This window comes from Hyalella azteca, unplaced genomic scaffold (assembly GCF_000764305.2).
Source record: "Hyalella azteca isolate HAZT.00-mixed unplaced genomic scaffold, Hazt_2.0.2 contig7049, whole genome shotgun sequence".
Taxonomy (NCBI): Eukaryota; Metazoa; Arthropoda; class Malacostraca; order Amphipoda; family Hyalellidae; genus Hyalella; species Hyalella azteca.
Genome location: NW_025937184.1, coordinates 5,270 through 19,546, shown reverse-complemented (window position 1 = coordinate 19,546; position 14,277 = coordinate 5,270). Strand labels below are relative to the sequence as shown.

The 14,277-nt window shown below is 38.0% G+C and overlaps 1 protein-coding gene across 5 annotated transcripts in view; it reads right to left on the bottom strand.

Moving 5' to 3' along the window:
* The window catches only part of LOC108680882 (tyrosine-protein phosphatase non-receptor type 9), a 67,968-nt gene extending 54,783 nt beyond the window's left edge, over positions 1 to 13,185 (bottom strand). For 2 of the 5 annotated variants that reach the window (XM_047881095.1, XM_047881097.1), the window contains exon 1: positions 13,043 to 13,185. In XM_047881095.1, coding sequence (XP_047737051.1) covers positions 13,043 to 13,078 — 36 coding nt within the window. In that variant the 5' untranslated portion in view covers positions 13,079 to 13,185. The remainder of the gene's footprint in view (positions 1 to 13,042) is intronic. The other 3 variants (XM_047881098.1, XM_047881100.1, XM_018169802.2) reach the window with 2 other exon arrangements.
* Positions 13,186 to 14,277: the final 1,092 nt, after the last annotated feature.

Sequence of the window (14,277 nt, the reverse complement as noted above, 5' to 3'; positions counted from 1 at the left end):
AATACTCACACACACACAAATAAAAAAAAACTTTCACGCGTGTCGAGACCTTAGCTAGTGCAGAGCACAAGCTTAAGTACTAATACAAAGAATAATTCAAGATTTGTTCAACAAGGCATCAAATGTGAGATGCAATGCCTATAATTATTTGTTCTGATCAGGAGACGAATTATCAAGCAGAAAATGCAATGTTTATTACCTCGTGTATCTTGCAATCCAACAACAGAAAACAGTCAAATTTCAAAATCGAGAAGAAATTAATGAAGCAAAGTTCACGAGACCTTTTAAATAAAAAAATTCCAAGCAATAATTCTACCCCAAAACCAAACCACCATCATTCGAAGTAAAAAACATATTGACGTGCATAAAAGCAAATATATTATTGCTAAAAATGTGCACACCGCGTGGAAAGACTGGTGCAAATATCACTTAGTATAACCCAACAGATCTGCCCGAGACAGCGGTCATACGTTAACTATTGCCGCTCTCGCCACACATCCACTTATTTGACATCACCAACGATGCCGAAATGTAGCCGCTGCATTATAAGCAGAAATTCACAATCTGAGCATAACGATGACGCGAGACTTTATGCGAGTCGCTGCACTGTAAAAAATATCAACAGACTTGTAATGTGCAATTCAGAAAAATGGCAGTTAAAATTTTGTGCGTGGTCGAGCTTGCCAAGACTTACAACCCTATCGAAATCCATCAAGAACTGAAAGCTCAAAAATTCATTTCTATTCTGAACAACTATAAATAAAATTAGGTACATCTTTACGACATCATTGTAGAAAATTTGTATTCAGTGTAATGGATTCATCAAACAAGTGTTGAGTGTAATCAACTGGTCGGTGATAGGATTGACAAACCAATGAACATGAAGCTAAGTCAAAAATACAGAAAATTTTTCTAGTGAATACCACTAACGGAAAATATCTCAACAATCTTAAGCTGTCGAAGATTCACGGGAAATATACTGAAGGAGAAAATCTTAAATCCACACGAGTCTTGAGGATAAACTGTAGGATAAACTGAAGGATAACTGTTGGATACACCGGAGGTCTTGACTTGACTAGCTTTAACCGATAACGACTCAGCCTTCAACTGCTAACTAACGAATCAGGCAGCGATAAAAGTTGTCAAGATATTGAATAATAACAGCAAATACTTGCACAGACTTAACACAACGAATACAACAAGCAAATAATTATTCATCCAAGACAATAATTGATATCGTTGTATGTCACACTAGAGTGTCAGTACACATAGAAGAGTGATCACATAGCTAGGCTCCGTATTAAGGATACCGTTTGCCGCATTACGCCTGCACTGAGCGTTCGCCCCCCAACACTTCTGGTCGACACTGTTACAGCCAACAACGGGTTGCGTTTACACGGCTGGAACAACACTATAATTTCAACAACTGTCCACCGAATGAACAAACGGAACAAAAGCAGTGATATTCATCGACCCGTAGGCAAGTTCAGTGAGTTAAAATGATCTGAGAGGGAAGGACGACAGGAACGATTATATACTAGTAGCTTAAAAAATTATGTACTCTGGCTTTCTAACATGAAGTAATAAATGGCAAGATGGTTAAGCACCACGGGATTCTTAGTGTGAATGTCACGAAGAATAACACTGCTTTGAAAATATCATCGAAGTGATTTATAACATGCCAATCCGTAGAGGAAAAAAAGCTCATGTAGTCTAACTTTATAAAATATATCTTTCTCTACAGTTTTTTCGTAAAAAAGGATACTATAATTTCCGGCATGGCGTAAAAAACATGCGACATATATAGTAGTCGCATTGCATGTCGAAGTTCAGTGTCACCGCGCATTACACACACGCATACCGTACGCGACCAAGCTACCAAAGCCATCCTGCTCATACACGCTCTTCTCTGAATAGTAACGGGGATGGATATCACAAGAACTATACAAGTCATTACTAAAGCTCGAGGTAAGAGAAGAAGAAACACTTCGAGGCACTCAGACGCTGCTCTCCTCTGACCGCGCACTCTGTATGGTAACGGTGACTGGCATCACAGAAAAAGCTTTAAAGAGTAGTTGCTGTGGCTGCAGGGATGTTAATGTTACGCTTGTACACACTGAACACGAACTCCGTTCCAGCAGAAGCGGAAAATAAAGCACGTTCATAAGTCGCTCACGAGACTAATGCGCGTCGGAAGCGAACCTGAGGCTCTTCCTCCTAGGCAATCATGCGAGTCAGGCAAAAAATCTCGGTAGTAGAGGCTTTATTATAGTCGGCCTAGAAGGCCTAATAACGACTTATAGCTATTCTTCGGCACTGAAGACACGGTATTCCTCTTATAAGAATCCATTTTTAAACGTTTTACGCCTTTTATTATATCCATATTATAAATGAACAACCACAAATATGCATAGAGTGTCAATACACATAATGTGCATACTAACAAACCGAATGACTGGTGTCAACGAAAGAAATTAGCTCGAGAACGAAATGTTGTTGAGAAACGAAAGCGAATAAAGAAAATAAGACTTCTGATAATAAAAAAAAAATTAATAAAAAATAAACTACAAAAATATGAAAATTAAAACCTTGTCATGAATAATAATCCCTGTAAAAAATCTGGTCTGCTTCAAGAAACTAATGGTTATAAATTTTCATGTAACATATAACATTGTAGACTTAATCGACTCACATGCCACCTACAATATGGAGGACCTAAGAACCACATGCGGGAGGCTCACAATGAGACCATCACCCGAGCGACATTGGAGGCCTGCACCAGCATAGTTATGCGGTGCCCCGACCCATCGAGACTGATGATAGCTGAGGCTCTCATTATGAAGACCGAGTCTCCAGCTATCAACCTCCAAACTACAGGATTCGCCCAGATGCTGAAATTATTTTCAAATTAATTGTAAGCTTTTATTTCAAACTCTATCCGAAATACCCTTGATTTGTACTACTCTCATTTCCAAAAGTTCAATTTCAAGTGTTGCAAACCCTTCACCTGTTCGTTAATAAAATATTGTATATATGGAACGTCGCATTTCATTAAAATTTAATTTGCTAACCTGCTTTTTTATCTCCCGGCGCCAGCAATAAATTTTTAATAAAGCAATAAAATTTAATAATAATTTATTACTCCCGGCGCCAGTAATAAATTTGGTTAAAAAAATATAAAAAGATTATTAATCAAAAGCATGCTCTGGTCTTCAATCAAATTTGCATTAGAGAAAATCTTCCACCGAATTACACAAAGAAACGATATGTAGACGTGTAGCGAGAATTAACGATCATTTAAAGACGATGATTGTAAGATGATCGAGCATGCAGCGTGTACGTGTTTTTGGCACCAACAAACTGCGGTTCTCTACTGGTACAGGTACAGGCTTCGCACGGTACACGATCAGGTATTATAATTCAGCGGATCGTTGAGAACGTCATCGCGTAGTAAGCAATCGGTAAAAATGTTAGGGACACTAACGTTATAAACGTGCGATCTAAACTCGGTACCGTGGTGCAGTGAACAGTCGGTACCATAACACGGTAATTCGTCGGGTTCTTTATACGGTACACAATCGGCACATAAACGGTATCGTCGCACGATAAATTGTTACCGACGCCCTCGCATGGATGAATAAATTAAATGAAAGCCGAGATATAACAAAAACAAGGCTCTAACTCAGTTCACTTATTTAGTTAAAAATAAATAAAACACATAATCCTAAGATACTCACAACTAAAACAAAATTGTAGGAAAATTGTACACTCTTTAAGCCCGATACCAGATCAACCAAATTTCGAGATCAGCTCGGTATCAGGAGCCTTGAAACCAAATACCCAGAGGACAAGTAAAGAAATATTTTCTATAACAAGACCATGCAAATGACAGTATTTAAATTCTGTGAAAAGCCTATCAAGTGTCGGCATGTATCATAAATTAATCTCATAATACAGCGCTGACGAACACACTATCATCCAATAGGGCAACCGAGACAATGCGAACTGTTAATTCCAGTTAACATTTTAAAGAATACACGTTTTCTGGACCATCTTCTTTAGTCGCAAGAACTAATAGCAAACATCGTTCCTTCTTTGTTTACATGGACAATCTTGCAAGACTCTCGAGGCCGCGGAAAAAACACGTATTTCTTCAACGACCAACACTTCAAAGGATTAACGTAGCCGGGTTTGAGAGCAAGAGTGCGGAGCAGGACCAGCAACAACCTACCGCCACGACGCCGCACACGGCAATGAGAGGGCAGAGATAACAGCTGCACGCAGCCAAAAGGTCGTTGCCGCTCGCGTCAGGTAACTAGAAACAATTTAACAGGGCGGACCTCTTTAAAATTTGCATTTGATGCACAGGGAAGCGCACAAAAAGACTATACAAATGATTAAATAGAAACTAGCGGAAAAACAAATATCAATTACTGAATTTTTTTATCGAATTGACGCCTATTTGAAGAGAATTATGCACAATACAAATTTTCTTAAACGTCGAACATCATTTTCAAGTGAAACCAAATATTGACTTTCAAACTGAAAACCCCTTATGAAGGTGATTAGAAGCATATAAGTTAAGATATCCAAGAGTGCGGAGAACGTTACAAAGGCCATGGTCTGTGACGTGAGTTCTCACGTTAACGTCGCGTCTTTCAAGCCAGATCGTCTTGTGCATTACCTGAGAGTCGAACGGTTAACGTCATGTCTTTCAAGCCAGATCGTCTTGTGCATTATCAGAGAGTCGAACGCACATCTGCTCACCGGTGATGCACGATTGAGAAGAAACAACTTAATTGTCTGGGAATAATAGCATAGCAATGTAACTGTTCATGAGAAATACTCAAACAACAGACGGCCTGGATAACCGCAAGAAAATAATTGAAAATTTTATACGGTTTCCATGGGTAGGGAAGTGAATGATATCTTTCAATTCAGGTACTAAATAGGTATTTCTCAACTTTCAAAATGAGGAGAAAAAATAACTAATTGTGTCTCTTTTGCTTTATAAATGCAATATCATTAAATAGCGTCTATTCTATATCTTCAGTTGAGAGCATAAACATCGGAACCGACGTTTCTTCGCAAAAAATCACTTGATGGGTGAAGCGATCACATAATAAAACATAGAAGCAATAATCAATACAATACATTTTATTGGATACTGACAGTAAAACATTGAACAAAAAGCGTGTTTGCAGAAATAAAATCATGATACGCGGTGCTCTAGACACAACAGCCTGCAATAGCAGGCGGTGCTCTAGACACAACAGCCTACAATAGCAGGCGGTGCTCTAGACACAACAGCCTACAATAGCAGGCGGTGCTCTAGACACAACAGCCTACAATAGCAGGCGGTGCTCTAGACACAACAGCCCTACAATAGTAGGCGGTGCTCTAGACACAACAGCCCTACAATAGTAGGCGGTGCTCTAGACACAACAGCCCTACAATAGTAGGCGGTGCTCTAGACACAACAGCCCTACAATAGTAGGCGGTGCTCTAGACACAACAGCCCTACAATAGTAGGCGGTGCTCTAGACACAACAGCCTACAATAGGAGCGCGCTGCTCAAGACACAACAGTCCTGTAGAGGGCATATTTATCTCAATACAAAAATTAATGATGCCGGCATGCAGCGTTCTATGAACATCCGTTAAGATTACACCTGTGATTTATAGAGCGCGATTCTCGGCAGGTGCACTCGAGCCTGCAGGGAGTAAACTCGACTGTTTAATAGGTGGTAAATGTTGACTCGACTGCCAATACAGCTTGATGAACACGTTAACAATTTTTGTAGTCAATGATTCAGAGCGTACTTTTCCTAACCCCGTCAACAACGCGTGTAGAAATGTAGTTCAGTTGTTTATTATATTTATCTCGACGGGTATTTATGCATAACTAATATATACGGGTGTCAATATACCTCAACACACGGTACGTAAGCTCAGATACTGTCGAAAAATTACCTGAAGGAAAAAGAGACATACAAAATATTTCGAACCTATATAGAATATAGCCGGTGTTGGAAAAAGATCACTTTAGATACAACTAAGCGAAGGTTAATTTTACAATATGAAGGATAATACTTATATTCAAATTTGAAGAAGGTTAATAACTATAATATATCATTATTACAAACATCGGAACAGGGTAAAAATTCTTCAAAATTATGTCCGCGTGGTAATTCACTAACCTAACATGCCTGCGTATGAAGATGAAAATGTTCATGATGACATGAATTTCCCTCATTACACAACACGCAGACGATGATCACTCGGCCAACGCACACTATAAGTCAAGAGTTCATTACAGATGACGTAAAACGCGTGTCTTTTTCAAACCAAGTGACCGCCTCGCGTCGTTAACTGAACTGGACGAGCATGAGGCTGAGAGCGGGAGCGCTGTCTGGTGTGGTTAAACTAACCACCGCTAATAACGTGGTTAACTAAACACCGCTAACAACGTGGTTAACTTACCACCAGTAATGTGCCGCTACACTGACAGCTGTTGTCATGTGCTGACCTCAACCCTGGCTTACTTCACGCAAATTTCGTAACAAATTGCAACCTTTTCGTCAGCATGTCCAAAAACTCAGACGCAAGAACTTACACAAGCACTGGGACAAATAACGGAACTTCTTTCCCCAATAACTAATATTCAAAAGCTATAACGGAACTCTTTTACTCCAGATAATTCTTACAACGCTACAATGGAACGCATCTAATCTGGTATTCATAATTTCAATAATAAAAAAATGATAAAAATGTAGCTTAGTTATTGTACTAATATTGAAGCAACTAATCTGGTCGCACAACAGCCATTCGAGCCACGAATTATTAATTCGTAATTAATTTGTTTTCACGCCTCCATACGATTTTTGTCAAGCTGAACGTAGAATTAAATGAACTAAAGATGACCGCGTGCAAGTAGACATAATTTACCTAAAAGAAATTTAAATTGAATGATCGCTGAATTAATACGTTATTTATATATTTTTGGAATAAACTTCAGATGATATATGAAGTATTTCTGTACAAAATTAGTTGTTTTGTATTTATTCAGAGAATCGTGATCACAACACGACATCTACAAACAATATTGCTATCAACTTCCACCATCCTAACAGTGCCTAGATATAAGTATGGGCGTCAGCCAACGCAGTCAAACATCAAGGACCCCCATGTTCTTTAAGTAACCCCATGTTCTTTTAACGTTTTCTAATAGGAGTTAGTTAGTTTAGTCGATACATGTTTACTAGCGCTTCAGCTAATTAGTTATCTGGTACCGAAAGTCAAAATGAACATCACCAGAGGTAGAAGGTCTCAATTATAGCAAGTTTCTTAAATCAAAAATCATTCATCACCCACAAGGGGCGGAAGGTCTCAATTGTCCAGCGCGCTGAAGCTGGCTCGAAAGAAGCAGCGTTAGCATCTCAAAGAGACGAAGTGACAAGGAGGGACAGGTGAAAAGCAACAGAAACGAAGACACTCGAACAAGAGGTCGCTTACACGGGACGTCGGCCGCCCGCACGAGAGAGACAGAGAAGGGAAATGTAAGGAATCCTACCTACATAATAACTTAGCGTAAGGAATTCTACCTACATAATAACTTAATGTAAGGAATCCTACCTGCATAATAACTTAATGTAAGGAATCCTACTTGCATAATAAATAAATGTTAGGAATCCTACCTACATAATAACTTAACGTAAGGAATCCTACCTACATAATAAATTAATGTAAGGAATCCTACCTACATAATAACTTAAAGTAAGGAATCCTACCTGCACAATAACTTACTCCCACAACTGAGACCTGCAGTTAGACACCGTTTCTTATAGGAGTACGATCCATACGCTGAGTTGCATGCATTCCTCAAGGATAGGCAGATGCAGATTTAAATCACTAATTAAAAAGACTAATCATTGTAACTTCCGATGAAGCAAATTTCAACTCTTATTCTATTCTTCAGTCTTTTTGATAACTGTAGCAAATTTATGAAGCAATGCTGGGAGACAAAAGCTAATGAACAGCCTACGACAAGTTCATGGTAGCATGGATGCAAATCAAATACACGTTTTCTTTAGTATGCAATTATAAATGATCCACGCTACCAGTATTATATATAAAGGTCATATAATATTAGCGACAACGTACGGCGTGCCAATTTTTAACACTTACTGGCACATTAGAAACTAATATTTAGGAACAACGCTAATACTGTGCCTGGAACAGTTTATCTGTGATATTCTGAGTTAACATATGAACAACTACCAACTCACTCACCAACACCCCACAAACCACCACCAACACCCCACACCCACACCACTCATCAATACCCCATACACCACCACCACCAACATCCCACACACAACCATCAACACCTCACACACCCCACAATCACCAACACATCACCGCCAACACCCCCATTCACCACCAACACCCATTCACCACCAACAACACTCACACACCACCACCAACACCCACACATCACCACCAACACCTCACACCACAAAAGCCTCAACACCTCACACCACAAAAACCCCCAACACCTCACACCAAAAAAAAACCCAACACCTCACACCACAAAAACCCCCAACACCCTTTCCCACCAACATTCATTCACCATTACCAACACCCCTCACCATCACCAACATCCACTCACCAAAAAGCCACCACCACCACCACCATGTATGCGGCACCAGAATGCGTTACACATGAGAACAGGTCTCACAACATATAAGCGCCGTCTCTCACGCCACTAACGGATGCCAGACAATGGCCACGCTATGTATTCACTTCATCGTAACGTACGAATGCTACGTCTATGTGCGGGTCAAGCTTGTAGGCATCGCCAGCTGTCAGCATGCTGCAGAAAACACTAAAAAAATTAACGTATCTTATGGTTCAAATAGTGACACTTGTTCCGTCAGCATGGTGCAGAAAACACTAAAAAAATTAACGTATCTTATGGTTCAAATAGTGACACTTGTTCGGTCAGCATGGTGCAGAAAACACTAAAAAAATATAACTCAGTACTCNGTCTATGTGCGGGTCAAGCTTGTAGGCATCGCCAGCTGTCAGCATGCTGCAGAAAACACTAAAAAAATTAACGTATCTTATGGTTCAAATAGTGACACTTGTTCCGTCAGCATGGTGCAGAAAACACTAAAAAAATTAACGTATCTTATGGTTCAAATAGTGACACTTTTTCCGTCAGCATGGTACAGAAAATTAATGTATCATATGGTTCAAATAACGACACTTGTGCGTAGCCCTGAAAGGCTATTTTGTCCGGCCAAACTGGGTCAGGGTGACCCACGCTAGGGTAAATGTGCTTCGCAATTTGCAGAAAATCTCACTCATTTCTCTGGCTGTCAAATGACGTAAAAGAACAATACAACGACCATTACTAAGGCGATGAATGAATTATTTTGTGAAGTTATTCAGTTTGTTGGGGATAAAGATGAATTTGGCGCAATTTTAATAAAAATGAATAAATTATTTATTGAAGAACCAAAAGCCCATTTGACTTTGGAAGCTATAAAATTGAAACTGGATTGGCGGCGCGTTCAGTAGAACAATGATGTTTATGAATAACCGCACGTAATTTTAAAACACAAATTGAGTTGGACAAAGAGAAGTAAACATCATAGCTGAATTTACGTCGCGTACCATTCAATACCTATAAATAATAGTTTGATAGTTAAAAAGCTCCAAACTACCACGCAAACAAAGAAAACAGTAGCGTAGAGCGAATCAATATTATTGCGAGAGAAAATATGTAGAAAACGCCATTTTATTTCAGTTTTAACGACGACGAAGAAGAGAAATTCTACGCAAACTATTCACACTCCTGAGCTTTAATTACTATAACCTGGTTAAGCTAAAGAATGAATTAAATTTCGTGTAACGCTAGCGTCACGCACGCAATAAATCACGAACTTTCTACAATATAGAGAGCAATCGAGTTCAGACAGCGAGGGAAAGTGTACCGCGCTGGCGTGAATATCGTAGTAACGCCCAATCTTTTCTTGTAAAGTAATCACTGCAAAACTGATTGCACTGCACCGATGTAATTAAGTGCACTCATTTTTAATATTAGCGGAAGTAATCAATGCCTTTCATGCCCATATTAATCAATGTCTTTCGTGGCAGTCTTCAGGGTACGAATACGTCGCATTGAGCCAAAACTAAAAAAATATAACTCAGTACTCACCGCAGTGAGTGACAGAGAGCGCATTTTCTCGTCGACGAAAACTGAAGTCACGGACAGACAGACAGACGGACGGACAGACATGGCGAGCACAATAGTGCATTTTTTCCATAAATGAGAAAATGCGTTAAAAATGAATGGGGCGTGTGATCCAAATAGTAACACTTTCAGCGTGATAAGATTAATACGTCCTTATGATAGGCCAAACCAAGTCAGGATGACCCACGTAAGGGGGAAAAAGTGCATCGTTATTTGGACAATTTATTGAGTAAATAACGATACACTCAATTTACTGAGTGCCATGCAATGTTGTGCGCAGCTTGACTCGATGCAAGAGCTCATCAACGATGGTGCACAGCAGCAAGAGGTGCACAGCAGCAAGAGGTGCACAGCAACAAGTGGTGCACAGCAGCAAGAGGTGCACAGCAGCAAGAGGTGCACAGCTTCAGTTTGTCTCTTAGCAATTCCTTACTGCAGCAGCAAAGCGTAGCTATAAAGTATACCATATATATATTTTATATGCTATGCATTTCTTCATTGGCAGCAACACGACTTCAAATTGTAGCAGCTTTAAAATTGCATAAAATGTTTTTCCGTTTCAAATGTAGAGAAAGTTGTATTTATGTCATCCAACATGGGTTAAACCATTTATTCTTATTTAAACTTTCATGGAGCTTGTACTTTGTAGGGCAATTTCAAACTAAATTAAAAACATGGAACGAATAAATTGCCATCTAATCCTTAGTTAATATGAAAGCTTATCATAATTAATGTTAAGTCAACTTACCCCAGCCATAAAAAGATATCTCATTAGGGCCATGACAATCTCGTACTCACCTGTCAAAATAAAAAATTGATATTCAGGTAACAATAATATTTATTGAATCTACATCTAACAGATACAAAGCAAATATGCTTCAAGGCTCAACCAAATGAAATAGATTTGTAGTCTCAATGAGTAAAAAAAATTCACTGCTACTCAGCAGCAAACCAGGATTTATGATAGGTATGTACATTATTTACTTTAATTGAAAAAACATGAACTGACTGAATATCTACTTCATGCAACATACATGTTCTTATGTGCCAAATGGCCCAAATCTCAACTCAAACTTCAATAAAATCAATTGCTAAATAATAATAAGAATGATCAAAAATATGAACAAGTTCCAGGATAATTAATCCCTAATGGCTATATCATATGTACATTATATACATTTATATACCCCTATAACTTATATAAAGAGCATTTTCAAACAATCAGCAAAGTTAACATGGATGAAAGTTGATACACGTCATGTTTGAATGTAAGCTCAGTATATGAGTATATTATTTCTATTCTGCCCAAGGCCGCATATGCAACATCACGCACTCCCACACTATAAGTGTAACACTTTATGGACATACAAAAGAGAAAAATCACAGAGCATCTTTTGGCTCTGTTTTTGTGGACATTAAATCATTAAAATATGGATTAGGTAGTATACTGTGTATATATATACATAAATGTTTATAGAAGTCAGTCAATAGCCAGACAGGATTGGTAACATTATCAGACATGGGTTAGAAACATGGACAAATTGCATACAGTCATATACTCTAACTAGTTTGTACTTAAAAACTGGATGCAAAAATAAATGAACTATACTACCAAGCATATGGCTGCAAGATTCTAAATGTATGAAAAGTTTGTCACTTTCAAGGTGAAAAATTTCATTCATAAGTAGGAAAATTCTTACCCTGCTGCCATGACTAGGGTTTTAGAAATGAGATAAAATAATATTTTATCCACAATTTCAAGATTCACCCATGAAAAGCTCTCTTTCACCTGTGACTTTTAGTTTTAGAAAATTATGCCTTATATTTCAGATTGTTTTGGCTAGCTACAAAAGTAATAAAAATTTAGATGGATTTTTTGTCTTCATTATATTTTACTACTATTGATTCTAACTATAAATTTTTGGCCTTTATGGCAAAAAAGAGTTACTATATTAAGCCTAGTATATACTATATTAATAGTTTGAAAAATTAAATTTATGGATATAAATAAAAAATTGTATAAATTTGCATCAAAGAATTAGGTACCGTATTCCATTAGGAATACTTAACAGAATTTTTTAAAAATCATAGCTAAAATAATTCTTTCATGAGCACTTCTCAAAAGTGTGGGCAAATATCATCATTAATATGTTCTAGGTACTTCCCCTAGTTTTTCCTGAAGAATTTGGAAAAGGCCCAAAGGGCAATAAGAATGGGTAAAATTCAAAATTGTCCCCCATCAATCAGGCATCAAATCAAATGCATTCATGTTTCATTCACTGAAAGTTTGAATACCTAGGTACAAATGCTTTTGCACAATTTTCCAGTTTTGGACTTAGGTTCTTAATTGACAATTAACATGAACTAAAGCATTAACAATCATTAATTTTCTTATACATGCATTTTTTGTGCCGAGTTCAAGCAATGTTGCATAACTTGCATTCATTCACGTCTAGGAGTCTTGACTCTTGAGTGTTGAGTCAACAGCTTGATCAATCAAACTTCAATAACATAATAGGCTAATGACTTCATAAACTCATACATAAACTTCAAAATAATGTTTCTTTGCAAACGAGTATTAGAGCCAAATTGAACACAATCAAATTCAGTCTTCCTTATAATATACATATGATAATGCATCAAAATGTGATAAGATTGAAGTTTGAACTACCTACCAACCTAATAATTTTGAAGAGACCTGACTATACAACCATCAAATGAGAAAGAAATCTCCGTCGGTCCATCATGATTTAAAACTTGCAATGAGCAATTATAAACGTACCAGCTCTTCCTCCGGTGTCAAGTTGTTCCCCGACATAATTAAAACATCATGCCTGTGCCAAGGTGAAGAATAATTTCACATCAAAATCTGTCAATGCGAAACAGGCGACTGTCAATAAACACCCTTGCATAAGAACAATGATAGGCAATTCGTTTGAAGGATCGAACACTTTTAATATTTTGGTACTGTTCCGTCATATTAACTTCTGCTTTTTTTAGTAAACTAATTTTGTGTTCGTATATAAATTTAAAATTTGTAAAGCTATTTTTTTCAATTTTTAATGCGAACAGACAACAAATTTGGATTGGACTGGTCCTTGCCAGATGCAAGGCTCGTTGAACTGAATCGACAATTTGGCGGACCCGCCTGCTTTTTCAGTGGGTACGCGCCTCATCTTAACCAAGTAACTTTCAGTAGACAAGGGAGATGAGTTTTCACTTTGACCCCCTTTCAAGAAATGTTCATAGGAAAGCTGAAGATAATGAACTATAAGAGGAATAAACCAAAATGTAATTATGCCAAAAAAAAAGCCTTACGTCGCTTTTGAATAGTGGATGGCAGACAACAGTAATCTTGAAAGTTGAATGTGATCTTGAAATAATATTGGATTACACATGACACTTATAACAGCGTCATGCAGGCCAATTCACGAAAAAAAACTTCTCCCAGGTAGCATACTACCCCAGCCTTCATTAATCTTTCGGTTGCAAAAGGAGCTACCCCCCCCCCAACTTGATTGTCACCATTCAAAACATTTGATGTTTGTCTACATAGTAGTTATACTTATAGACGTATATTTCCAACACATCTCATCACCAGCGGCGATGCTTCATACATGGCCATTTCAGTATATGCAGCCGCTAAGGGTAGATACGGCAATTCTATCAGAGTATCTGAGCTCGTAATGCTTCTTCCTGTATGTTACCTCTATATAATTCCCTCCTTTTGCTCCAGGTTTGTGTACGAAATGTTGAAGGGCATTTGTAAGACCTGCTCTGAAGACAAACTAAGTCAACTTACATGCTTTCGATTCCCACAAGAATATAGATTCTGACAAACACTTTGCGTAGTTCTCAAACATGTAAACGTTTGTTGTACCTCATGTAGCCAAATTAATAATAAACAGGACAAAAAAGGATAGCTCCCAATCCGAAACCCGACGTTCGCGTTGCCTCACATGGCTTTACTTTTTAGGCACCGAAAACCTGCTTCCTTCTGTCAAGATTCTTTTATAC